Consider the following 27934-nt stretch of genomic DNA (forward strand, 5'->3'; position numbering starts at 1 on the left):
GTAGCTAAGATGGGGGGGAAGTGTGTCCATAATAAAGCGTTGCTCTGCCTTTTTAACTACACTATCAACAAGGCAGGTCCTAAAAGCTCTAGTTGTCGTCACACCTGGACTACTGTTCAGTTGTGTGGTCAGGTGCCACAAAAGAGAGGCCTTAGAAATGCCAATTGGCTCAGAACAGGGCAGCATGGCTGGCCCTTAAATGTACACGGAGAGCAAACATTAATAATATGCATGTAAAAAAATACAGGGAGAGAGAGAGGCAGAGGTTGTCCAGATTGTTTCCAGATTTATTAGCTGCCAGTGGAGGGGAGGACCCCTTTTCCATCTGTTCGACCAGAAATCAAAGCTTTTGCTTATTCCTAATTTTAGAATAGAAAATAGTTGAAAACATTTATATATGCCTTCATTTTCAAAAAAATATAGGACTCTTAGGACACCAAATTGTGTTCCTATGAACTTCACATGTTGGTGCTCATGGGTCCTTTAACATGAAATGGCCCTATATATATATCAATCAAACATTTTTATACACTGTAGTTTTACCCTAGGCCTATATGGTTTTACCCATGGAGTTTCATCTAGTGGAGTACTAATGTGTGTCTCTAATGTGGCTGAAATCTCTCTGGTGTCACAATTTTGAGCTTTGTGTAGGCATCCAGACAGGCAAACACAGGAACGACCCCCCCCTTAAAGGTATCAGAGAAGGTGTAGATGTGAGACCTCTTCTCTACATCATAGAAAGACACCTGGCCCTCTTCGTAATCCAGATAGATGCCCACCCAGTTGACACTTGGAAGCTTGATTGGTTGGTCATTGCAGGCAAAGAGCTGCCGGGACCCACTCTGGGTCCAATAACCCCAGAGTGTCCAGTAGCCCTTTGCTGGGGTTATCTCAAACCGATTCCTCCTGGAGGAAGTTACAGTGGTTAATCCCAATCTCCAGCTCCCTGTGGGGGTTGCTTCCACCTCCCAGTAGTGATGCCCTGAGGTGAAGAATCTGTCACCAAGCACGCAGTGCCATGAGTTAAAACGACAGGGGTGGTCTATGACATTGGGCCTCTGGCTCCCTCTCGATACCTCAAGCTTGTCGTCTGAGAAAGCCAGCAAAGGGTGGCTAGTGTTGGGGTCCAGGCGGATAGGGACTGTGGAGATTGACAGAGAGAACAAGGGAGGCGTTTTAAATGGAAGCCTTAAGATTGTTTCTATCATGTTTCTATCATGTTCTTATTCATGAGGTTAAAGACTGAAGTAACCAATTGAATATATTTCCCTGCACTTTATATGTTTAAATGTTACCTGAAACACTGAGAATCCATTGCCATGCTAAAAGAAAATAATGGAATAGGTGAATAGATTTTACACAGGACTTAAATTGAGTGAATTTCCAAGAAGCAATGGAGGCTGCCGAGGGGAGGGCGGCTCATAAAAATGACTCGCACGGAGCAAATGGAATGGCATCCAACCATGTGTTGATAGTGCTAAATACGGCTGCTAAAATCCTGACTAGAACCCAAAAATGTGATCATATTACTCCAGAGCTAGCCTCCCTACACTGGCTTCCTGTTAAGGCAATGGCTGATTTCAAGGTTTTACTGCTAACCTACAAAGCATTACATGGGCTTGCTCCTACTTATCTTTCCGATTTGGTCCTGCCGTACATACCTACACGTACGCTACAGTCACAAGACGCAGGCCTCCTAATTGTCCCTAAAATTTCTAAGCAAACAGCTGCATGCAGGGCTTTTTCCTATAGAGCTCCATTTTTATGGAATGGTCTGCCTACCCATGTGAGAGACGCAGACTCGGTCTCAACCTTTAAGTCTTTACTGAAGACTCTTCTCTTCAGCAGATCCTATGATTGAGTGTTGTCTGGCCCAGGAGTGTGAAGGTGAATGGAAAGGCACTGGAGCAATGAACCGCCCTTGCTGTCTCTGCCTGGCCGGTTCCCCTGTCTCCACTGGGATTCTCTGTCTCTAACCCTATTACAGGTGCTGAGTCACTGGCTTACTGGTGCTCTTCCATGCCGTCCCTAGGAGGGTTGCGTCACTGACGTGGTCTTCCTGTCTGGGTTGGCGCCCCCCCTTGGGTTGTGCCGCGGCGGAGATCTTTGTGGGCTATACTCGGCCTTGTCTCAAGATGGTAAGTTGGTGGTTGAAGATATCCCTCTAGTGGTGTGGGGGCTGTGCTTTGGCAAAGTTGGTGGGGTGATATCCTGCCTGTTTGGCCCTGTCCGGGGGGTATCCTCGGATGGGGCCACAGTGTCTCCTGACCCCTCCTGTCTCAGCCTCCAGTATTTATGCTGCAGTAGTTTGTGTCTCGGGGGGCTAGGGTCAGTCTGTTATATCTGGAGTATTTCTCCTGTCTTATCCGGTGTCCTGTGTGAATTTAAGTATGCCCTCTCTAATTCTCTCTTTCTCTCTCTCGGAGGACCTGAGCCCTAGGACCATGCCTCAGGACTACCTGGCATGATGACTCCTTGCTGTCCCCAGTCCACCTGGCCGTGCTGCTGCTCCAGTTTCAACAGTTCTGTCTGCGGCTATGGAACCCTGACCTGTTCACCGGATGTGCTACCTGTCCCGGACCTGCTGTTTTCAACTCTCTAGAGACAGCAGGAGTGGTAGAGGTACTCTCAATGATCGGCTATGAAAAGCCAACTGACATTTACTCCTGAGGTGCTGACCTGTTGCACCCTCGACAACTACTGTGATTATTATTATTTGACCATGCTGGTCATTTATGAACATTTGAACATCTTGGCCATGTTCTGTTATAATCTCCACCCTGCACAGCCAGAAGAGGGCTGGCCACCCCTCATTGCCTGGTTCCTTTATAGGTTTCTTCCTAGGTTTTGGACTTTCTAGGTAGTTTTTTCTAGCCACCGTGCTTCTACACCTGCATTGCTTGCTGTTTGGGGTTTAGGCTGGGTTTCTGTACAGCACTTTGAGATATCCGCTGATCTAAGAACGGCTATATAAATACATTTGATTTGATTCCACTCCAGCCATTACCACGAGCCCGACCTCCCCAATTAAGGTGCCACCAAACTCCTGTGCAAAGAAGGTACTGAAATAACTTATTTTGTGAATAACTTTGCCCACCTGAATTGGGGATATATATGGAGTTTCCTAATTGGGAAGGAAAATAATAGTTTAGCACAACAATAAATAGGTGAAAACGTTTCAGTGAACATCAACCCTATTTATGAAAAATTCTAAGAGAAAGAGACGAAGGAATCATCAACATTTACCAGTCTTGCATGCCCTCTGTTTGGACGATAACCACAGCACTGATATGTCCTCCTATGGAGACAGAATAAATATGATTTGTTGGACAGTAATATACACAGGAAGGAATACACACACTGGATTCCTCACTGCTGTTTCAATAGTCACCATGTTTGAAAAGTGTGGGCACTGCTCACCTCAGAGTCATGTGATAGTAGAGACCAAGCCACAAATTCCAACAATGGCAGAGCACTGGCCAGCCTTGACTCCTTCCCACTAGGGCGCAGGAGACTTTCAATGTCTTCATCTGACAGACAATTCACCTGCATTACAAAACAATGGGAGTACACACACATAAAAGATATAGTAGCACACACACACAAATAAATAATTGCCATACCTTTGAGACATTCTTCAGCTCTACTGCCCAGTCCAGGATCTTCTTCTCCAAACATCTATCTTCCCATGTGCCTTTCAAATCATCCAAACTTCCATCCTCTGTTTCCATGGCTCGCTTTGGGAACTGAGAGAATAAGCTTTGAAACATCAGCCATGAACATCACAGAATTATACATACTGTATATGTACGCCTTCGGGTAACTTGGGGGTTATTCGGGTGTCACTTATTAGATGTATTATAGATCTACAGTTAACTGCCAAAATAAAGGAAACACCAACATAAAGCATCTTAATAGGGTGTTCGGCCACCATGAGTCGCCAGAACAGCATCAATGCACCACGGCATACAGTTGAGGTAGGAAGTTTACATACACCTTAGCCAAATACACAATTCCTGACATTTAATCCTAGTAAAAATTCCCTGTCTTTGGCCAGTTAGGATCACCACATTATTTTATGAATGTGAAATGTCAGAATATTAGTAGAGAGAATGATTTATTTCAGCTTTTATTTCTTTCATCACATTCCCAGAGGGTCAGAAGTTTACATACACTCAGTTAGTATTTGGTAGCATTGCCTTTAAATTGTTTAACTTGGGTCAAACGTTTCAGGTAACCTTCCACAAGCTTGCCACAATAAGTTGGGGGAATTCTGGCCCATTCCTCCTGACAGAGCTGGTGTAACTGAGTCAGGTTTGTAGGCCTCCTTGCTCACACACACTTTTTTTGTTCTGCCCACACATTTTCTATAGGATTGAGGTCAGGGCTTTGTGATGGCCACTCCAATACATTGACTTTGTTGTCCTTAAGCCATTTGGAATACCATTTTGCGACCAAGCTTTAACTTCCTGACTGATGTCTTGAGATGTTACTTCAATATATCCACATAATTTTCCTCCCTCTTGATGCCATTTATTTTGTGAAGTGCACCAGTCCCTCCTGCAGCAAAGCACCCCCACAACATGATGCTGCCACCCCCGCACTTCACGGTTGGGATGATGTTCTTCAGCTTGCAAGCCTCCCGCTTTTTCCTCCAAACAAAACGATGGTGAGTATGGCCACACAGTTCTATTTTTGTTTCATCAGACCAGAGGACATTTCTACAAAAAGTACGATCTTTGTCCCCATGTGCAGTTGCAAATCGTAGTCTGGCTTTTTTAATGGTGGTTTTGGAGCAGTGGTTTCTTCCTTGCTGAGTGGCCTTTCAGGTTATGTAGATATAGTTCTCGTTTTACTGTGGATATAGATACTTTTGTACCCGTTTCCTCCAGCATCTTCACAAGGTCCTTTGCTGTTGTTCTGGGATTGATTTGCACTTTTCACACCAAAGTACGTTCATCTCTAGGAGGCAGAATGTGTCTCCTTCCTGAGCGGTATGACAGCTGCGTGGTCCCATGGTGTTTATACTTGCGTAATATTGTATGTCCAGATGAACGTGGTACCTTCAGGCGTTTGGAAATTGCTCCCAAGGATGAACCAGACTTGTGGAAGTCAACCATTGTTTTTCTGAGGTCTTGGCTGATTTTGTTTGATTTTCCCATGATGTCAAGCAAAGAGGCACTGAGTTTGAAGGTAGGCCTTGAAATACATCCATGGGTACACCTCCAATTGACTCAAATTATGTCAATTAGCCTATCAGAAGCTTCTAAAGCCATGACATCATTTTCTGGAATTTTCCAAGCTGTTTAAAGGCACAGTCAACTTAGTGTATGTAACTTCTGACCCACTGGATTTGTGATACAGTGAATTATAAATGAAAAAAAATCTGTCTATAAACAGTTGTTGGAAAAATTACTTGTGTCATGCACAAAGTAGATGTCCTAACCGACTTGTCAAAACTATAGTTTGTTAACAAGAAATTTGTGGAGTGGTTGAAAAACGAGTTTTAATGACTCCAATGTAAGTATATATAAACTTCAGACTTCAACTGTAGATTCTACAAGTGTCTGGGACTATATTGGAGGGACGCGACACCATTCTTCCATGAGAAATTCCATTATTTGGTGTTTTGTTGATGGTGGTGGAAAACTCTGTCTCAGGCACCGCTACAGAATCTCCCATAGGTGTTGAATTGGGTTGAGATCTGGTGACTGAGACACACACACACACACACACACACACCCACCCTTTAAACCCCCTATGCTCCTTTATGACCCCTCTTTCAAAGTCACAGAGATCTATTATTCTAGCCATGGTAGCCAAATTAATGGGCATCTGGTCATTTTTAGACATGACCTGAAGCATGATGGAATGTATTAATTGCTTAATTAACCCAGGAACCACACCTGTATGGAAACACTTGGTTTCAATATACAGAGCATTTGGAAAGTATTCAGACCCCTTGACTTTTTCCACATTTTGTTAAGTTACAGCTTTATTCTAAAATTGATTAAATAGTTTTTTCCCCCCTCATCAATCTACCCTATAATGACCAAGCAAAAACCATTTAGAAATTTTACCAAATGTATTTAAAATACCTTATTTACATAAGTATTCAGCCCCTTTGCTTGAGACTTGAAATTCAGCTCAGGTGCATCCTGTTTCCATTTATCGACCTAGAGATGTTTCTACAACTTTATTGGAGTCTACCTGTGGTAAATTCAATTGATTAGACATGATTTGGAAAGGCACACACCTGTCTATATAAGGTCCCACAGTTGACAGTGTATGTCAGAGCAAAAACCAAGCCATTTGGTCAAAGGAATTGTCCATAGAGCTCCGAGACAGGATTGTGTTGAGGCACAGAGAAGGGTACCTTCTGGAGAAGGGTACCAAAAAGTTTCTGCAGCATTGAATGCCCCCAAGAACACAGTGGCCTCCATCATTCTTAAAATGGAAGAAGTTTGGAACCCATTATTAAGAATCTCCCTAGAGCTGGCAGCCTGGCCAAACTGGGCAATTGGGGGAGAAGGGCCTTGGTCAGGGAGGTAACCAAGAACCTGATGGTCACTCTGACAGAGCTCCAGAGTTCCTCTGTGGAGATGTGAGTACCTTCCAGAAGAACAATCAATCAAATTTCTATCAAATTTATTCATAAAGACCTTTTTACATCAGCCGATGTCACAAAGTGCTGTACAGAAACCCAGCCTAAAACCCCAAACAGCAAGCAATGCAGATGTAGAAGCACGGCGGCTAAGAAAAACTCCCTAGAAAGGCCAGAACCTAGGAGGAAACCTAGAGAGGAAACAGGCTCGGAGGGGTGGCCAGTCCTCTTCTGGCTGTGCTGGGTGGAGATTATAACAGAACATGGCCAAGATGTTCAAACGTTCATAGATGACCAGCAGGGTCAGATAATAATAATCACAGTGGTTGTAGAGGGTGCAACAGGTCAGCACCTCAGAGTAAATGTCAGTTGGCTTTTCATAGCCGATCATTCAGAGTTAGAGACAGCAAGTGTGGTAGAGAGTCCAAAACAGCAGGCCCGGGACAAGGTAGCACGTCCAGTGAGCAGGTCAGGGTTCCATAGCCGCAGGCAGAACAGTTGAAACTGCAGCAGCATGACCAGGTGGACTGGGGACAGAAAGAAGTCATCAGGCAGGTAGTCCTGAGGCATGGTCCCAGGGCTTAGGTCCTCCGAGAGAAGAGAGAGCGAGAGAGAGAATTAGAGGGAGCATATTTAAATTCACACAGGACAGCAAATTAGACATGAGAAATACTCCAGATATAGCAGACTATCCCTAGCCCCCCGACACAAACTATTGCAGCATAAATACTGGAGGCTGAGACAGGAGCGGTCGGGAGACACTGTGGCCCTGTCTGACGATACCCCCGGACAGGGCCAAACAGGCATGAATATAAACCAACACACTTTGCCAAGGCACAGCCCCCACATCACTAGAGGGATATCTTCAACCACCAACCTACTACCCTCAGACAAGGCCGAGTATAGCCCACGAAGACCTCCCCCACGGCACAAACCCAAGGGGGGCGCCAACCAGGACAGGAAGACCACGTCAGTGACTCAACCCACTCAAGTGACGCACCCCTCCTAGGGACAGCATGGAAGAGCACCAGTAAGCCAGTGACTCAGTCCCCGTAACAGGGTTAGAGGCAGAGAATCCCAGTGGAGAGAGGGGAACAGGCCTGGCAGACAGTAAGGGCGGTTCGTCACTCCAGTGCCTTTCCGTTCATCTTCACACCCCTGGGCCAGACTACACTCAATCATAGGACCTACTGAAAAGATGAGTCTTCAATAAAGACTTAAAGGTCGAGACCAAGTCTGCGTCTCTCACATGGATTGGCAGACCTTTCCATTAAAATGGAGCTCTATAGGAGAAAGACCTGCCTCCAGCTGTTTGCTTAGAAATTCTAGGGAAAATTAGGAGGCCTGCGTCTTCTGACCGTAGCGTACGTGTAGGTATGTACGGCAGGACCAAATTGAAAAGATAAGTAGGAGTAAGCCCATGTAATGGTTTGTAAGTTAGCAGTAAAACCTTGAAAATCAGACCTAGCCTTAACAGGCAGCCAGTGTAGAGAAGCTAGCAAGTAATAATATCACATTTTCTGGTTCTAGTCAAGATTCTAGTAGCCGTGTTTAGCACTAACTGAAGTTTATTTTAGTGCTTTATCCAGGTAGCAGGAAAGAAGAGTATTGCAGAAGTCTAATCTAGAAGTGACAAAAGCATGGATGAATTTTTCTGCATCATTTGACAGAAAGGTTCTGATTTTTGCAATGTCACGAAGATGGAAAAAAGCTGTCCTTGAAATATTATTGATATATTCGTCAAAGGAGAGATCAGAGACCAGAGTAACGCCGAGGTTCTTCACAGTTTTATTTGAGACGACTGTACAACCACCAAGATTAATTGTCAGAGCCAACAGAACATCTTTGTTTCTTGGGACCTAGAACTAACCTCTGTTTTGTCCGAGTGTAAAAGTAAAACATTTGCCGCCATCCACTTCCTTAGGTCTGAAACAGGCTTCCAGGGAGGGCAATTTTGGGGCTTCACCATGTTTCATCGAAATGTACAGCTCTGTATCGTCCGCATAGCAGTGAAAGTTGTCATTCGGAAACATAATGTTATCACCAAGAGGAAAAATATATAGTGAAAACAATAGTGGTCCTAAAACGGAACCTTGAGGAACACAAATTTACAGTTGATTTGTCAGAAGACAAACCATCCACAGAGACAAGCTGATATCTTTCCGACAGATAAGATCTAAACCAGGCCAGAACTTGTCCGTGTAGACCAATTTGGGTTTCCAATCTCTCCAAAAGAATGTGGTGATCGATGGTATCAAAAGCAGCACTAAGGTCTAGGAGCACGAAGACAGACGCAGAGCCTCGGTCTGACACTATTAAGCCCTGGTCGGACATCCAGCGAAAAATCCTATCGCCATTAGCATAACGAAATTTAATATATATATTTTTCAAATATAGGACTATGTTAAATCGTTTTATAGATACACCTCTCCTGAATCGAACCACGTTGTCCGATTTCAAAAAGGCTTTACAGCAAAAGCAAAACATTAGATTATGTTAGAGGAGTATATCGTAAAAGTAGCCACATAGCCATTTTCCGACCAACCACATGCATCACAAATAACCAAAAAACAGCTACATGCAGCACTAACCTTTGACAATCTTCATCAGATGACACCCCTAGGACATCATGTTACACAATACATACATTCTTTTGTTCGATAAAGTTCATATTTATATATAAAAACAGCATTTTACATCGGCGCGTAACGTTGACTAACTATTTTCCCTCAAATGCATCCGGTGAAACAGTGCTACAATTTACTAAATTACTATTCGAAAACATTTTTAAAATGTAATATTGTCATTCTAAGATTTATAGATGAATATCTCTTGAAAGCACCTGTAATGCCAGATTTAAAAATAACTTTACTGGGTAATCACACTTTGCGATAAAAGGGGATGCGATACTCAGAAAATAGGCTACCGTTACAGGTCAGCGCCATCTTGGAACAATCGCATATCAAATCTAGTCTTGTATACTATTGTCAATAATCCCTTACCTTTGATTATCTTCATCAGAAAGCACTTCTAGGAATCCCAGGTCCACAACAAATGTATTTTCGTTCGAAAAAGTTAATCCTTTATGTTCCAATAGCTTGTTCTTGTTAGCGCGTTCTGAAGGCTGCACCAAAAGTTCCGTCGTGCGCGGGACTCCACTTTCGAAAAAATGCTTTTAAATTTTTTTTTAGGTTCGTTCAAACATGTCAAACGTTGTATAACATAAATCTTTAGGGCCTTTTTCAACCAGAGCTCCAATAAGATTCAAGGGGGATGATTGCATTGTGTTTCAAAACGTTTCGAAAGGGGAGGGTAGCCAGGGGCGCCGGCATCATAATGGTGATGGCCCTCTCCGTGTGACCACGTTCCACTGCGTCTCATTCATTCAGTTTTCACAGTAGAAGGCTCAAATCACTTTGTAAAGACTGGGGACATCTAGTGGAAGCAATAGGAAGTGCTCAATGAACCATTGCTCACTGTGTGATTTACAGGCAAACTGATGAATTGGAGTCCGCAATTCAGAATTCCACTTCCTGTTACGATCGGTCTCGGGGTTTTGACTGCCATATGAGTTCTGTTATACTCACAGACACCATTCAAACAGTTTTAGAAACTTTAGGGTGTTTCTATCTACAAGTATTAATTATATGCATATCCTAGCATCTGAGTTTGAGTAGGAGGCCGTTTAAAATGGGCACTAATTTTTTTCAAAAATCGCTGTAGCGCCCCCTATCCTAGGCGAACGACAAGAGGTTAAAAGGTAATTTACCACCTTCACAAGTGCAGTCTCAGTGCTATGATGGGGTCTAAAACCAGACTGAAGCATTTCGTATACATTGTTTGTCTTCAGGAAGGCAGTGAGTTGCTGCGCAACAGCTTTTTCTAAAATCTTTGAGAGGAATGGGAGATTCGATATAGGCCAATCGTTTTTTATATTTTCTGGGTCAAGGTTTGGCTTTTTCAAGAGAGGATTTATTACTGTCACTTTTAGTTAGTTTAGTACACATCTGGTGGTAGAGAGCTGTTTATTATGTTCAACATAGGAGGGCCAAGCACAGGAAGCAGCTCTTTCAGTAGTTTAGTTGGAATAGGGTCCAGTATGCAGCTTGAAGGTTTAGAGGCCATGATTATTTTCATCATTGTGTCAAGAGATATAGTACTAAAACACTTTAGTGTCTCCCTTGATCCTAGGTCCTGGCAGAGTTGTGCAGACTCAAGACAACTGAGCTTCAGAGGAATACTCAGATTTAAAGAGGAGACCGTAATTTGCTTTCTAATGATCATGATCTTTTCATCACAGAAGTTCATGAATTTATCACTGCTGAAGTGAAAGCCATCCTCTCTTGGGGAATGCTGCTTTTTAGATAGTATCAAAAATACATTTTGGATTGTTCTTATTCTCCTCAATTAAGATGGAAAAATAGGATGATCGAGGAGCAGTGAGGGCTCATCGATACTGCATGGTACTGTCTTTCCAAGCTAGCCGGAAGACTTCCAGTTTGGTGTTGCGCCATTTCCGTTCCAATTTTCTGGAAGCTTGCTTCAGGGCTCGGGTATTTTCTGTATACCAGGGAGCTAGTTTCCAATGGACAAATGTTTTTTGTTTTTAGGGGTGCAACTGCATCTCGGTTATTACGCAAGGTTAAATTGAGTTCCTCAGTTAGGTGGTTAACTGATTTTTATACTCTGATGTCCTTGGATAGGTGGAGGGAGTCTGGAAGGGCATCTAGGAATCTTTGCATTGTCTGAGAATTTATAACACGGCTTTTGATGATCCTTGGTTGGGGTCTGAGCAGATTATTTGTTGCGATTGCAAACGTAATAAAATGGTGGTCCGATAGTCCAAGATTATGAGGTCAAACATTAAGATCCGCAATATTTATTCCACGAGACAAAACTAGGTCCAGAGTATGACTGTGGCAGTGAGTAGGTCCAGAGACATGTTGGACAAAACCCACTGAGTCGATGGCTCCAAAAGCCTTTTGGAGTGGGTCTGTGGACTTTTCCATGTGAATATTAAAGTCACCACAAATTTGAATATTATCTGCCATGACTACAAGGTCCGATAGGAATTCAGGGAACTCAGTGAGGAACACTGTATACAGCCCAGGAGGCCTATAAACAGTAGCTATAAAAAGTGATTGAGTAGGCTGCATAGATTTCATGACTAGAAGCTCAAAAGACGAAAACGCAGTCACTTTTTTTTTTGTAAATTGAAATTTGCTATCGTAAATGTTAGCAACACCTCCGCCTTTGCGGGATATGGTCACTAGTGTAACCAGGAGGAGAGGCTTTATGTAACACAGTAAATGAATCAGTCAGGCCAATCACAGCAAGATTATGATCATTGATCATTGACTGTAACTGCCTTGGAAGTGAGGGATCTAACATTAAGTAGCCCTATTTTGAGACTTCACAATCTCTTTCAATAATGACAGGAATGGAGGAGGTCTTTATTCCAGTGAGATTGCTAAGGCGAACACTGCCATGTTTAGTTTTGCCCAACCTAGATCGAGGCTCAGACACGGTCTCAATGGGGATAGCTGAGCTGACTACACTGACTATGCTAGTGGCAGACTCCACTAAGCTGGCAGGGTGGCTAACAGGCTGCAGCCTGCCTGTATCCTATCTCATTGTGGAGTTAGAGCCCTGTCTATGTTCATAGATAAGATGAGAGCACTCCTCCAGCTAGGATGGAGTCCGTCACTCCTCAGCAGTCCAGCCTTGGTCCTGTTTGTGGGTGAGTCCCAGAAAGAGGGCCAATTATCTAATAATTCTATATTTTGGGAGGGGCAGAAAACAGTTTTCAACCAGCGATTGTGTCGTGAGACTCTGCTCTAGAGCTCATCACTCCCCCTAACTGGGAGGGGACCAGAGTCAATTACTCGATGCCGACATCTTTCTAGCTGATTTACACACTGAAGCTTTATTGCGCTTGGTGACCTCGGACTGTTTCATCCTAACATTGTTGGTGCCGACGTTGATAACAATATCCCTATACTCTCTACACTCACCAGTTTTAGCCTTAGCCAGTACCATCTTCAGAATAGCCTCAACGTCGGTAGCCCTGCCCCATGGTAAACAGTGTATGATCGCTGGATGATTATTTTTAAGTCTAATGGAGTCGCCAATGATGTGTTCAATTTGTCAGAGCTAATGGTGGGAGGCTTCGGCGTCTCAGACCCCGTAACGGGTGGAGGACAGACCAGAGAAGGCTCTGACACGTTGCTTAATGGGGAGAACTGGTTGAAAGTTTCTGTCGACTGAATGAGCGACACCGGTTGAGCATTCCTACAGCATTTCCTTCCAGAAGCCATGCAAAAATTGTCCGGCTGCGGGGACTGTGCGAGGGGATTTATACTAGTATCTGTATTTACTGGTGGTACAGATGCCGTTTCATCCCTTCCTATACTTAAAATTACCCTTGCCTAACGATTGCGTCTGAAGCTAGACTTGCAGCACGACTATCCTCATTCTCCTGAATATTACGAGTACAGTGATTGCAATTAGAAGGCATGATGTTAATGTTACTACTTAGCGTCGACTAGCAGAGGTCGTGTAGAACCATGTCCAGATAAAGCGTCCGGGGTGAAAAAGTTACGAAAAATATAAAACAGTAATTAAAAAAGGTAAAAACTGTAAAGTTGGCAGGTAGCAAAGAAACGTTAGCAACAAACCGCACAGCAGCACAACCATCTCTGCAGCACTCCACCAATCAGGCCTTTATGGTAGAGTAGCCAGACGGGAGCCACTCCTCATGACAGCCTGCTTGGAGTTTGCCTAAAGGAACCCAAAGGGCTCATACCTTGAGAAACAAGATTCTCTGGTCTGATAAAACCAAGATTGAACTCTTTGGCCTGAATGCCAAGCGTCACATCTGTAGGAAACCTGGCACCATCACTATGGTGAAGCATTGTGGTGGCAGCATCATGCTGTGGATATGTTTTTCAGTGGCAGAGACTGGGAGACTAGTCAGGATCGAGGCAAAGATGAACGGAGCAAAGTACAGAGAGATCCTTGATGAAAACCTGCTCCAGAACATCAGACTGGGGTGAAGGTTCACCTTCCAACAGGACAACGATCATTAGCACACAACCAGGACAACGCAGGAGTGGCTTCGGGACAAGTCTTTGAATGTCCTTGAGTGGCTCAGCCAGAGCCCGGACTTGAACCCGATCGAACATCTCTGGAGAGACCTGTAAATAGCTGTGCAGCAAAGCTCCCCATCCATCCTGACAGAGCTTGAGAGGATCTGCAGAGAAGAATGGGAGAAACTCCCTAAATGCAGGTGTGCCAAGCTTGTAGCGTCATAGCCAAGAACACTCAAGGCTGTAATCACTGCCAAAGGTGCTTCAACAAAGTACTGAGTCTGAATAATTTTGTAAATGTGATATTTCAGTTCTTTTAAAACCTGTTTTTGCTTTGTCATTGTGGAGTATTGTGTGTAGATTGATGACAAAAAACAAACAATTGAATTCATATTAGAATAAGGCTGTAACGTAACAAAATGTGGGAAAAGTCAAGGGGTCTGAATGCTTTCCAAATGCACTGTACTTTGTATCCATCATTTACTCAAGTGTTTCCTTTATTTTGGCAGTTACCTGTATATTAAATGAGATATGAGGTCAAGATGTAAAGCAGACCCAAATCTATAACAGCAATTTAGTAAATACTAAATGAACTGGGAGTCAAAGACAATGAATGATCTCCTTTGGAAGTGTGGTATGTTAAAGCTTGCATACTGGTTCAACTCCTTGGATAAATTTAGGATGAGACTCCTGCTGCTCGGTGGTGGAGTTTTCAGCTTTTTCCAATTTTCTTTTCTGGACATGCTGCAAGCAAGGTAGAGAAGCCATTGTCATATAATCTGTTCCTATAATCACTGGTAACAATCTACGTGCTTCATCAAATATGATTGCATCTGTTATGTTAAAGTTTGATGGTAAAGTTCTGCTTGTTCAGTTATCCAAAATTGTTAATTGTCTACCTTGGATTTTGGCTTGTATTTCAACGCTTCTTAAATTTGGAACCCAGAATTAAATTGCATGTGTACTCTGCTAGCTTATTTAGAGGGTTATTTAACCAAACAAACACATCGTATTTGGCTGATCTAAATTTCAAATATTTTGCAGGCTCGGAGTGGTGTGCTCCTTTCTGTTGAATGAACAGGGCCATGTAAAATGTTTGACCACCTGACCCATGACACAAACCTTATACTACAGGGACTTTCTCAGCAATCATGATGTAATTACATAAACACAGGTGCATGGCCACTAATGTTTAATCAATTATTTCCTTCTGTTGTAACTGCCCAGTTAGCCTGCTCACCCGGGTTAGTTGGTTCAGCTCCTTGGACCACTTCAGAATGAGACTCCTACTGCTATCTAAGCTAAGTGATGCAGTTACCTCTTCTTTCACCTCTCTCTTCTGAGCATGCTACAAGGAAGGAAGGACAGCCATGGCCATATCATCTGTGGTAACAGTTTTGATGTGGAGGTTTGTATTTTTTTAATATGTCAAAGTTTGTTGATGCACAGCTTCTTGACTTAGTATTTTTTGTTGTTGATATAATGAATGACTGGGACAGTGTGTGTATGTGTGATTGTGAATGATGCCATACCTTATTGATATCCTTCACCTCCTTGGCCAGTTCTTTGATGAGCTGAAAACATGCTCCATAGTCCACAGTTAGGTTAGTCTGATGGAAAGACTGACACAACCAGGCAAGTTAACATTTAACAGAGCTTGTTATCATCCACTGACATAATCATGTTTGAATTGGTGGACATTGATGCCCTTTAAACCACTCTAATACAACTGAACCTTGATCTCCAGTCTTCCTGGCACAGTGAAGACAAGACTATGGAGTGTAGCAACGCAAGACTAAAATACATACAGTATCAATGATATATAGTATAATTATAGTATAATTTCCAATGGAAACCATTTAGCGTCTACACTTCTGCTCACCTATTATCCTTTCACATGATTGAGGGTGCATAGATTTTCTAGGATCTTTAAGCCTTGAGACAATTGAGACATGGCTTGTGTATGCGTGCCATTCAGAAGGTGAATGGGCAAGACAAAATATACTGCTCAAAAAAATAAAGGGAACACTTAAACAACACATCCTAGATCTGAATGAAATAAATAATCTTATTAAATACTTTTTTCTTTACATAGTTGAATGTGCTGACAACAAAATCACACAAAAATAATCAATGGAAATCCAATTTATCAACCCATGGAGGTCTGGATTTGGAGTCACACTCAAAATTAAAGTGGAAAACCACACTACAGGCTGATCCAACTTTGATGTAATGTCCTTAAAACAAGTCAAAATGAGGCTCAGTAGTGTGTGTGGCCTCCACGTGCCTGTATGACCTCCCTACAAAACGCCTGGGCATGCTCCTGATGAGGTGGCGGATGGTCTCCTGAGGGATCTCCTCCCAGACCTGGACTAAAGCATCCGCCAACTCCTGGACAGTCTGTGGTGCAACGTGGCATTGGTGGATGGAGCGAGACATGATGTCCCAGATGTGCTCAATTGGATTCAGGTCTGGGGAACGGGCGGGCCAGTCCATAGCATCAATGCCTTCCTCTTGCAGGAACTGCTGACACACTCCAGCCACATGAGGTCTAGCATTGTCTTGCATTAGGAGGAACCCAGGGCCAACCGCACCAGCATATGGTCTCACAAGGGGTCTGAGGATCTCATCTCGGTACCTAATGGCAGTCAGGCTACCTCTGGCGAGCACATGGAGGGCTGTGCGGCCCCCCAAAGAAATGCCACCCCACACCATGACTGACCCACCGCCAAACCGGTCATGCTGGAGGATGTTGCAGGCAGCAGAACGTTCTCCACGGCATCTCCAGACTCTGTCACGTCTGTCACGTGCTCAGTGTGAACCTCCTTTCATCTGTGAAGAGCACAGGGCGCCAGTGGCGAATTTGCCAATCTTGGTGTTCTCTGGCAAATGCCAAACGTCCTGCATGGTGTTGGGCTGTAAGCACAACCCCCACCTGTGGACGTCGGGCCCTCATACCACCCCCATGGAGTCTGTTTCTGACCGTTTGAGCAGACACATGCACATTTGTGGCCTGCTGGAGGTCATTTTGCAGGGCTCTGGCAGTGCTTCTCCTGCTCCTCCTTGCACAAAGGCGGAGGTAGCGGTCCTGCTGCTGGGTTGTTGCCCTCCTACGGCCTCATCCACGTCTCCTGATGTACTGGCCAGTCTCCTGGTAGCGCCTCCATGCTCTGGACACTACGCTGACAGACACAGCAAACCTTCTTGCCACAGCTCGCATTGATGTGCCATCCTGGATGAGCTGCACTACCTGAGCCACTTGTGTGGGTTGTAGACTCCGTCTCATGCTACCACTAGAGTGAAAGCACCGCCAGCATTCAAAAGTGACCAAAACATCAGCCAGGAAGCATAGTAACTGAGAAGTGGTCTGTGGTCCCCACCTGCAGAACCACTCCTTTATTGGGGGTGTCTTGCTAATTGCCTATAATTTCCACCTGTTGTCTATTCCATTTGCACAACAGCATGTGAAATTTATTGTCAATCAGTGTTGCTTCCTAAGTGGACAGTTTGATTTCACAGAAGTGTGATTGACTTGGAGTTACATTGTGTTGTTTAAGTGTTCCCTTTATGTTTTTGAGCAGTGTATTTAAGTGCCTTTGAACTGTGTTTGGTAGAGGCACAACTCTGAGCTACGGTGGTATGGTTAAAACTCACAGATGTTTTCTTGAAACTACTTATCGGGATACCCATTGATGAGCTGGAGTTCTATGAATAGGAGAATGGAAAGAGGGGCGGGGTCATGCCATTTATTTATTTACTGGGCCAAAGCACATCAATCAATTTCTGTAAATGTACCAGATCCAACCAGTTCGTTTTCTTCTAGTCATTGGACGACGTGTTGGAGGGATATTCTTCAACATTTATCAGATATTATTCAATGCCCTTTTCATCACATGCAGTTTACTTGGAACATACCTGTGCCATTAGATACGATCTACTCCTACATGGCTATGAGGAGGAGAGAGAGAAGGAAGGGGGTCAAATCAGTTAGAAATAAAAGACAAGTAAAACAATTCAAATAGTTTATTCAAAAAATATGAATATAAATGTAAAAAGATTTAAGACAGACTGTGGTCAACATCTAAATGAAAAATAACATTTCAGAATGTTTGTTTGTTTAGTAATTTTGTAGCAAAATATATTCAATGAAGAAGAGTTGATTTTAAAGCAATTAATGTTTTTGAAAAATGATTCACTTTGGCAGTTGTTTTGACAATTCGTTTTCTTGTTCATATTACTTTGTGAGTGCCATCATTTGTTATAGGACTTCCCTGCAAAACAAACCCTTTCTGAAGAAGAAGACATCCTGTGTGCCATGGCAAAGCCTATGATGAGAGGGAGAGAGAGAATACAGAAGGTTCACTTCAAGTCATCACCAAGTCAAACTAGATCTGCCAGTGTGCATACTTCGCAAAGATACAATCTAAACACTTCCTTGTCATCACCAAGTGTGCATAGGAACAAAGATAAAACATAAATAAAGCAACACCTCACAGCACAAATTGTATTTGTCACATGCGCTGAATACAACAGGTGTGGACCTTATATGCTTATATACAAGCTCTTAACCAACAATGCTTTAAGAAGTTAAAATAAAAATAAGTGTTAAGTAAAAAAATAGAAAATAAAAGTAACAAATAATTAAACAGCAGCAGTAAAATAACAAGCGAGGCTATATACTGGGTGTACCGGTACAGAGATGAAATATATGGTGGCACCGGCTAGTGGAGGTAATTGAGGTAATATGTACATGTAGAGTTAAAGTGACTATTCATAGATTATAAACAACGCATCTCCCCCATGTGACCTACTTGTTGTGTGCATGTACCGACATGTATTAATGTATGTCAATTGTAAAGTATTTTCTGTGTATTGTCTTCGTAATATGTCGGACCCCAGTAAGACTAGCTGTCGCCATTGGCGTCGGCTAATGGGGATCCTAATAAATCAAATCAAAAGATCAATTCTAAACACTTCCTCTTTGTGAAATTGGTCCAATGATGTGTGTGGCATAGTAGCCAACTCGTCTATCATTGGCATGTACTGTATTTCTAGCGTTACAAGACATTTCCAAAACTAATAACAATTACAGTAGAAATATGAAATTTCAGCTGATTTGTTTTGATTGACAACGACAGCCTACTTTGTGAGTCGGTTTGAGTCAAGGTCTTAGATTCATGTGAAATAAAATGTAGGCAATAACGCACATTGCACAACTGACAGTCATTTAGAAGAAAACGAATAGTCTTAATGATCAGAAGAATTAGCATTATGGTAGTTGGTTTGACAATTGCTTAGACTATGTCAATGTTGTATGCCTTTCTTTTGCGGATGTTTAGCCTATTTTTTGAGTGTACGCTAACTATAACAATTTTGAAAGAGTATAAAAAGTACCTACCTGCGTCTGTCTCTCACCTGTTGTTTAACTTCTGTTCTTGATACGCTTACTTCTAGTCATAACTGGTCTTTGACCGATTTACCAAAATTGTATGGGGCTATATCCCCGGGATTGTTCCATATATTTCCCAATGATCCACCTACAAACTACAAATAAGTGTCGTAGGGAATGAACCGAGAAGCTCCTGAATTTACAGTGCTAAAAAAAAAAAAAACGGTGGGAGGGGGTCAAAGGTTTGACTCCGCCCGAATTGCACACTGCAATCAGGTGTACTTAAATGAACGTGCCATTTATGGGTTGCCACCGGGCCGGATTGCCGCTTGTGGTCGCTATTTACAGACAGGAAAATAGCGACCACTAGCGGCTGTCTAGGAAAGGTTGCCAGTTTATGGTTGGTCTTTCTTCAGCCTTCCTTGGAGTCGTATGCAGAGATGGGCAGTATTTCTGCTACATGTATTTGAAATACATATATTAATTACTTCTGAGTATTTTGTCATTTGAATGACACTACACTCAAAAAATGTGCAGCTCAACAAGGGTTCTTCTAAGATCCTGAAAGTTCTTTGAACTTGGCACTGAAAATTGCCTCCAATAGTTTCTTCCAAGAACCCCATAGAAGGTGGGGTTAATCCTTAGTTGGTGGGGGTTCTTGGAGGAACCTAACTGCCCAACTGAAACATTTGGATTTGAAAGGACAGCAGGTGCAGGCACTTAACTGAAACATGTAAAGATATCCTCAATTTAAGGTAAGGTTTGTCCCTTGTATGATCTGAATTAATATTGTTTTATGATGAGACCATCTATCTTCTCATATCTGTGAAAACATAAAATGGACAATTCAATGGATATCAATAAACAAAGAGGTAAGAATATGTAGGCTATAAGAATATGCTGAAGGCTAGCTGTATTGGGTGCAGATGACTGAACTGCTCACTTTTGTGTCTGTATGTATACAGACGAGGCATATGAAGGTATGTCAATTGGTATTGGTATGTTATGCAGATCACATTTACCATCCTCCTCCCTTACCTCTTCAATGAATATCCCATAGGCCTCTACATTATGGACAAGGTATGTGTATGAAAACCATTATCAAAAGTGTTTTTCGTTCATTTATCTCAAAAACCAAGGTATGAATACTGTCATGTGCATGTTTTGTTAATGTGTATAATTTAAAAAAAATTGGACTCACAGACCTCACCCTCCCTACACCTCATGAATTTAACAGGAAACCTGTTCACCATGCACTGCAAAATCATTCTGGCTATGGATACGGAGAACATCAACACATTAACATCAACATGCCAGAGGATATACCCATTGGACTTTGGGCTCTGCTGGGAGTTTGGAAGATTTTGTTCTGCTTTGCCACTAATATAATAAACACTGACAAATAAAATAGTGTTATTGTTGTGCATATTATTAATAATAAAAATAATAATAATAATAGGGGAGGGTAGTTACAAAATGTATCCCAAAAGGTTCTTCGAGGATCCATTAAAAGGGGTTCTTTGAATAAGCCTTTTAAAGGGTTCTTCAAATAACTTAAGGGTTCCCCCACAGTTTCAATTTGAAGAACCCCTAGAGGATACTCCAGGAACCTTTTCTTTTTTTCTTTCATTTCGAGTCTCATAGCAAATGGTCTGAATATATATGTAAATAAGGTAAATGTTTTTTATATTTAATACATTTGCTAAAATTTAAAAATAAACTTTTCTTCATCATGGGGTATTTTCTGTCGGTTGATGAGGAATTATTGTGATTTAATACATTTTTGAATAAGGCCTTATCGTAACAAATTGTGGAAATAGTCAAGGTGTCTGAATACTTTCCTAAGGCACTGTACTCCATCAGTCATAGGATGATGTTTACACTAATTTCATCAGGCCTGAGTCAACATTTGCATATGTAATATTGGGTATGCTATAATATCCTATCAAATATTGCCATAATGAAAGAAATCTATACTGTCCATAACAATGGAGGCTGCCGAGGGGCGAAAGGCTCATTATGTCTGGAACGGAGCGAATGGAATCAAACATGAAAACCATGTGTTGATACCATACCACCTATTCCGCTCCTGCCATTACCATGAGCCCTTTCTCCCAAATTAAGGTGCCACCAACCTCCTGTGTTCCATAAGTACCAACAAATGTTTTCTAAAATGTATTTCCAATAAGTTCAGGGTGGGATAGAACATTTGCAGTGTGACAGAATTTGTCTAACTTCGCATGGCCAGTGAACATTTATCATTGGGGGTTTAATCAAGTCACATTCTTTTTTTTGTTATTTCCACATACTCATAAAACAATTCTGTTGATTTGCTCTCAAAATACAGGTGTCTTAATTCAAAATCTTTAACGTTTATCCATATCTCAAATCAGTGTAGTAGATTCATGAACAAAGACATTGAACATTTTCACTGTCAATACACATAACATCTCTGCATCAGATGCTTTTCTTTAACAGCATTACGTTTCCGTGATTTCGCAACAAAAGTAAACCATTCTTTAGAGAAGCCGTTTATCCTATGGAGCATTAAAACGGCATAGCTTCAAATTATTGCTCATTTAAAACACCAGTCATTGGCATTCAGAAGGGAACAGCCACGTCAAAAAGAGATCATCCTTCGCCCTCACTAACTCAGTTCTCAAAAATAAAGAAATTGTCCTCAGAAAAGTCAGCAATGGCAGTAGAGTGATCTGTTTTGCTTACCATCAATCATTGTTTGACTCCATTTTCTAAATCACCCAACAAATCTGTGCAAGTGTGTCGAACACTGAAACTCATACTAAACAAGAAGATATAGGAACTTGGTTCCATCAATAATTATTATTGGGTTTAACCACCGATAGACTGTATAAAACTTTATTGGCATTTGTTGAAAAACTTTTTGAAACAAACAAGTTCATCAACAAAGTGATGCATTGCCTACATAATCTGAGTGATGCTAGACAGCTGCAGCACCTCTTCAGACCGGGTCAGAGAATCAGTCCCCATCTTATCTGTTATCCTCAATGACAATGGTTCTCCTGGGGTAAGTGTCTACTTCCACAAAGATGTAGCGGAACTCTAACTTTCCAGTTTCAGGGTTCTGTTGAAAGAGTTAAAACATGTTCACCTTATATCACAACAAAAACAGACGTTTATGCCAATATTTATTCTCTAATTAATGAAGAATCTTGTTTCTGACATCAATAAAATAATGTCTCTAAATGCTATAGCGTTTATGTCAATCAAGCAGATAAATTGCACATAAAATAATATGGCTAGGGAATATGTCTAACCTCTTTAGATTCTGTGTGCACAGTTCCCTGCCGGCCTGGTTCTTCTCCCTGGATGTAGAACTTCAGTCTCATGTGCTTCAGTCCATCCTTCATGTACTCCACATGACTGTGGGGGGGGGAAAAAATGACATAATAAACATGCTAGTAATCACACTGATGTAAATCACAGTCTGTTTAATGCAGTGATCTTGTATTCCTATCACAGTGTATAAAGAAAGTCCATCATGGTAAAAACAAACGTTGATCTCACCTGATTTTCTGTCTTCTACCTCGGCGGGATGTTTCACCGAAGCACTTGATTGGCTCCCCGAACACTCCAATCACCTGTGGTTTTACAAAGAGGAAGGAAGAAAACAATCAGCTTTACACCCTGGGGTCAAATTAGATTTCAGAAATCAGCCTTTTCTAAACGCAGACCATCAAAAATCTGTGTTTTAAACCATTTCACCTGTGTTTTATATTGAACGTCGACAGTGTTTTTTTGGCATCAATCTTCCCACAAAATGCATTAACGCAACATATTTGGCAGAATTTTTTTCCATCAGATGACAGACGTGAAACGCTATTTGGCAAGCAGCAACACATAAGTAAATTAGCTTACAATGAAAAAGCAAGATATTTTGTTTTAGCAAAAATGATTTATAATATATAAATCTATTTATAATATATATCATAGAAAGAATGTAGCCAGCTACATTTCCTAATGTTTTGCTTGAAGTAAATCTTGGATTTTACTTTGATACCAGAGAAAAACTACACCAGAGGAAAGTACAGGAGAAAAGTAGACTACACATCCATCAGTCAGAGTGCTGTCTGGTGATCCAATGATGTGAGCAAAGATATTGTTTACCTGAAGCACAAAATGTGTCCTTTTACATTCATGATTTGTAGCGAACCCTGACTAAAGCCGAGCAGAATTTACAATGAGAAGCATTTTAGATCGGCCTTTTATCTTTCCTTTTCTGTGTGAAAAATGCAGAATCCTGTGTTAACGCGACCCCTGACATCACATTGTTTTTATCAATCCTGTGTTTTCAGAGAGGTGCAGATGCAGGGAAAGAGACGAGCCAATGAGACGTAGATGGTCAATGTCTTAACTCAGTTCTCTTGTATGAGAAACACATTCCTGCAAAAGGCAAATACATAAATGAACTGAACTCAACTGAGATGCAGACTAAGAGTAGAGTGTCTTGTTGATGTTATGTTTCTGTGCTTGTTATCTCACCTCTGGGTGTAACCTGGTTTTGTTGAAGGCTTTGCTGTAGACCTTGTTGGGGCTGGAGGAGGAGAACAGCTCCTGGAACACCACATACAACAAGCCACCTGAGAGCAAAACAGAGGTGTCAACAGGTTAGGGCAACACTGGCTTTTAATCAGATTACATCAATTGATCTTTCAATATCATATTCTGGAAGTGAAAAAAAAAAATATATATCACCTGTTACTCCAAGTCCAATCAGCACCACTATGAGGTAGGTAAAGTCTTTGCCAGCTTCCTTTACTGTTGCGAGGGAGAGAACTCTGATTATGGTATACCCTTCTAGTTCTAAACTCTTTGATAGCTGGAGAAAAGGATGATGCCATTATGCCAATGTCAAAACTTTCAATAGTTTAGTCTCTTTCATTCTCACTGTGCAAGAAGTGTGATTAACAAGGCAAAATCCATATGCGCTCTGACTGAATAGCAATACATTGTGTTCAACAGGCTTACCTTTATGTGCAGTAGAAGGTCCTTTCCTCGGTACTGACACCTGTCCACCATCCTTCTCTTCTCCTTTACTCCTCAATCTTGTGTCGACAGAAATGCTTCGACTCCGTGTACAAAATATATCGCTCACAATAGGTGAGCGATTTGCAGTCCTATAGAAAATGAATCTGGATGTAGCAGTAGACGGTTTCTGAAGGTGCAAATTGTTCTGCATGCATTTACATATTCGCAGAACGGATTGCGTTGACAGTGTTTGATATTGATGCAAATTGCGCTTCACAACTTTCAGTATGAAAGAATACACCATGTTGTCCTCTATTCACGTTGACTTGCTAGCTACTTCAGATATAAAAAAAACGCACGCTGTGTCTTGCCCCTATTTCGCAAACTTTCCCAGTATTAATGAACTGTTACTAAAGTCGAACCATTATACGATATAAATGACCTAATTGCAACACAATTCAATATATACTTCAATAAGTACTTGCAAGACTGTCAGCGTTGAGTTGGGGAGCTTGCTGTTGAACCTCCGGCGCATGCATGTCGTCGTCACTGTACAAGCGCGAAGAATCGTGGGAGAGTGAGTTTTCTTGGAAGAGTCATTGGCAGTTTAAGTCCATGGCAGGTCCCAGTGGATGAAATCAAAGAGAATTCTGTCTTTGATAAAATAGACATCACAGCAATATCACAGATTTTAAAACATGTATATTTTAAACATATATTCTCTTTGGCAATATACTCACGTATTCTAGACTAGTAGGGTAAGCTACAGCACTTAGGCTACAACATTATAACAAGGGACAGGTTTGGGTAGGTTACTTTCTAAATGTAATCCGTTACAGTTACTACTTACCTGTCCAGAATTGTAATCAGTAACTTCACTTTTGGATTACTTCCCTTAAGAGGCATTAGAAGAAGACAAAAAGAATCCATCAAACGCATTGGTGTGTCATCATAGTGGTCTCTGACTTGTGGTCTGACTCGCTCAGCTGGAGCAAACTTAAACTTTCGCCTTTTTTCAATGCTGAATTGAATGTCATTGAAAAAAACAGAACGGTGTTATAAAACATTTCCCCAAACATCCTTTCTAAATGTCAAAATAATCCAAGAAGTAATCATCTAGTTTTTCAAAAGTATCCGTCATCTGATTACAATATTTTTGCTGGTAACGTAACTGATTACAGTTTGTTTTATTGTAAACAGATTACATGTACATGTACCCTGACAAGTGACGTTGTTCATGGACAAGCACAAATTAATATCACTTTCCAATATACAAACTCAGTAAGTCTCAATGAGATTAGTATCAGTTTATTGAAAACATTCTGTCCAGCATTTCTTTAACGTGTTACCAAAGTATAGAGATCTCAGCAAACAGATGGGTCTCAAACATACACATCAACGATATACACAAAAGTGTGTGGACACCCCTTCAAATGAGTGGATTTGGCTATTTCAGTTACAACCGTTGCTGACAGGTGTATAAAATCGAGCACACAGCCATGCAATCTCCATAGGTAACGTTGGCAGTAGAATGGCCTTACTGAAGAGCACAGTGACGTCTATGTGCAACAACGGCTCAGTTGTGAAGTGCTAGTCCACACAAGCTCACAGAACGGGACCTCCAAGTGCCGAAGCGCTTAGCACGTAAAAATAATCTGTCCTCGGTTGCAACACTCACTACCGAGTTCCAAACTGCCTCTGGAAGCAACGTCAGCACAATAACTGTTCGCCGGGAGCTTCATGAAATGGGTTTCCATGGAGGAGCAGCTGCAGACAAGCCTAAGATCGCCAAGCGCAATGCCGAGCTACAACTGGAGTGGTGTAAAGCTTACTGCCATTGGATTCTGTAGCAGTGGAAATGCTTTCACCATCTGGCAGTCCAATGGACTAATCTGTGTTTGGCAGATGCCAGGAGAACACTACCTGACTGAATGCATAGTGCCAACAGTAAAGTTCAGGGGAGGATTAATGGTCTGAGGCTGTTTTTCATGGTTCGGGCCAGGCCCCTTAGCTCCAGCGAAGGGACATCTTAACGCTACCGCATACAATTAAATTCTAGACGATTCTGTGCTTCCAACTTTGTGGCAACAGTTTGGGGAAGGACCTTTCCTGTTTCAGCATGACAATGCCCCCGTGCACACTGTGAGGTCCATACAGAAATGGTTTGTCGAGATCGGTGTGGAAGAACTTCCCTGGCCAGCACAGAGCCCTGACCTCAACTCCATCGAACACCTTTGGGATGAAATGGAACACAGACTGCGAGCCAGGCCTAATCGCCCAACATCAATTCCCAACTTCACTAATGCTCTTGTGGCAAGTCCCCGCAGCAATGTTCCAACATCTAGTGGAAAGCCTTCCCAGAAGAGTGGAGGCTTTTATAACAACAAAGGCGGGACCAGCTCCATATTAATGCCCATGATTTTGGAGTGAGATGTTCGATGAGCAGGTGTCCACATACTTTTGGTCACGTGGTGTATTTTGAATGACAGGAAATAAAATATTGTAAAGGAAAGACTATGGGATAATCAAGGAGTTAGGGAGTAGCCTAATTCATGATCAGTAATTGAGCACACATTTGTTTTACTGAACCTAGTGTGTATGGACATGCCACTGGTACAACTATTCCCAATGTTTGAGATCCTAGTTGGAAATCGGACTGAAAATTCTCAAAATTTGGATCTCTGGAAAAACAATTTAATTAGGCTACTCTCTGAAGAGGTCTGTGACTTGTCATAGAAACTACATATTACATCCCAATGTCCCATTTCAGTCCTCACATATCACCAAAGAGATCTTTCATGTCCAGTGGATTAACACTAAGGTTAATGCCCTTCATGACATCACAACATTCTCTTGGGTGTGAAACTCCATCCGGGGAAGAACTTGAGCCATAATGGACGGAGGGAAACATAACAGCGATACATACTGTGGATTTCCAGATGGTATTTCAGCACCAAAATGACATCCTTACATGTTTGATAAATAAAAAAATCATTAATCAAGTTTCAAAGAACAGGTTCAGATTTTCAGTCCATGAACAATGTACATTAAAGGTATTTATTTTTCTTTTAAAGTTTCGGTCCAGTATCTGAGTATCAGGATATGTGTCCGTTGGCTTTACATTCTCAGCCATTTGAGAAACACAAACAGGGCATCTCACCTGTCATCCAAACAAAATAAACCAACGCATACACAAAAAAGCTTCTGTTTTTCCTTATCACAACACTCTAAATTGGTTGTGCCGCTCAACGCAAGTGCAACAGTTCTCTCAAGATGCATGAGGGAGATTAATGTTAGTTCCATGTCAAACTTGGCAAGATGCAGAAGAATGATGAATCTGTCTGAAGTATCTGTAGAGAAATGAAAACACCATTATTTTTAGTGTACTCTAGTCCACAATAACTACAACAACAGTTTATTACTGTTTGATATGTCACTTTACCTCTCTGTCTCTCCATCCTGAAGTTTCATTAGAACAGATTACTGCGTAAATGAAATGTGACCCTAAAGCAATCACACGTTACAACATACAGTAGGCCTATTTGCAGTATGTTGCCCATATTGTGCATGTGTTAAGACATTACTGTATTGTTGCAGTCTCTCTCTGTGTGTGTTTACACAGCGTCAGTATTGATTCACATGGTCTCTTAAGTTCACATTACAGTTATACAATAACAGTATCACTAGCTGTGTCAAAATGAAGTGAACAAATAACATTAACTGAACACATAAACTTACGCAGTGCATTACAAAAAACCAACAACAACATTAACATAAACAACAGCAAACGAGAAAACTGAGCAAGCATATCAAATTAAACTAAAGCTTGATTTATTGTTGGGATAT

General features: G+C 41.8%; 3 protein-coding genes across 17 annotated transcripts in view; all 3 read right to left on the reverse strand.

Moving 5' to 3' along the window:
- Positions 1 to 266: 266 nt before the first annotated feature.
- On the reverse strand, positions 267 to 19326 carry LOC106578435 (butyrophilin subfamily 3 member A1). Of its 15 annotated transcripts, none has more exons than XM_014157203.2 (13): positions 19091 to 19325; positions 17977 to 18017; positions 17608 to 17640; positions 17347 to 17397; positions 15225 to 15314; positions 14933 to 15040; positions 14347 to 14436; positions 3624 to 3746; positions 3421 to 3546; positions 3247 to 3298; positions 3098 to 3124; positions 1296 to 1322; positions 267 to 1141 (listed from the first exon to the last, which is right to left on the reverse strand). In XM_014157203.2, the coding sequence occupies exons 2-13, from the start codon at positions 18007 to 18009 to the stop codon at positions 603 to 605; spliced, it is 1299 nt and encodes a 432-aa protein (XP_014012678.1). In that variant the 5' UTR covers positions 18010 to 18017; positions 19091 to 19325; the 3' UTR covers positions 267 to 602. The 15 variants fall into 15 exon arrangements, with proteins under 15 accessions (XP_014012678.1, XP_014012679.1, XP_045558048.1 ...); XM_014157204.2 differs by having other exon boundaries at positions 19108 to 19307; XM_045702092.1 differs by having other exon boundaries at positions 17931 to 18017; positions 19108 to 19282.
- Positions 19327 to 21331: 2005 nt separating this feature from the next.
- timm21 (translocase of inner mitochondrial membrane 21) lies at positions 21332 to 24641 on the reverse strand. The gene is made up of 6 exons (XM_014157202.2): positions 24089 to 24641; positions 23816 to 23878; positions 23603 to 23700; positions 22628 to 22701; positions 22378 to 22483; positions 21332 to 22184 (listed from the first exon to the last, which is right to left on the reverse strand). The coding sequence occupies exons 1-6, from the start codon at positions 24390 to 24392 to the stop codon at positions 22092 to 22094; spliced, it is 738 nt and encodes a 245-aa protein (XP_014012677.1). The 5' UTR covers positions 24393 to 24641; the 3' UTR covers positions 21332 to 22091.
- Positions 24642 to 25380: 739 nt separating this feature from the next.
- The window catches only part of neto1l (neuropilin (NRP) and tolloid (TLL)-like 1, like), a 188608-nt gene continuing 186054 nt past the window's right edge, over positions 25381 to 27934 (reverse strand). The window contains exon 11 of the mRNA XM_014157199.2: positions 25381 to 27438. The gene's annotated coding sequence lies outside the window, so the exon portion shown is untranslated. The remainder of the gene's footprint in view (positions 27439 to 27934) is intronic.

Source organism: Salmo salar, chromosome ssa19, assembly GCF_905237065.1.
Source record: "Salmo salar chromosome ssa19, Ssal_v3.1, whole genome shotgun sequence".
In the NCBI taxonomy this organism is placed as follows: domain Eukaryota; kingdom Metazoa; phylum Chordata; class Actinopteri; order Salmoniformes; family Salmonidae; genus Salmo; species Salmo salar.

What these genes read in the sequence shown, in the direction of transcription:
- timm21 (XM_014157202.2), bottom strand. Translation starts at nt 24,392, where the DNA reads ATGGTGTATTCTTTCATACTGAAAGTTGTGAAGCGCAATTTGCATCAA. An exon ending in GGTAGAAGACAGAAAATCAG is followed by an intron (nt 22,484 to 22,627) that starts GTGAGATCAACG and finishes CCCCCCCCACAG; the next exon opens with TCATGTGGAGTACATGAAGG. An exon ending in TGCACACAGAATCTAAAGAG is followed by an intron (nt 22,185 to 22,377) that starts GTTAGACATATT and finishes CTCTTTCAACAG; the next exon opens with AACCCTGAAACTGGAAAGTT.
- LOC106578435 (XM_014157203.2), bottom strand. Translation starts at nt 18,009, where the DNA reads ATGGCACACAGGATGTCTTCTTCTTCAGAAAGG. An exon ending in GATCGTATCTAATGGCACAG is followed by an intron (nt 17,398 to 17,607) that starts GTATGTTCCAAG and finishes TCCTATTCATAG; the next exon opens with AACTCCAGCTCATCAATGGG. An exon ending in AGCTGAACCAACTAACCCGG is followed by an intron (nt 14,437 to 14,932) that starts GTGAGCAGGCTA and finishes CCTTGCTTGCAG; the next exon opens with CATGTCCAGAAAAGAAAATT.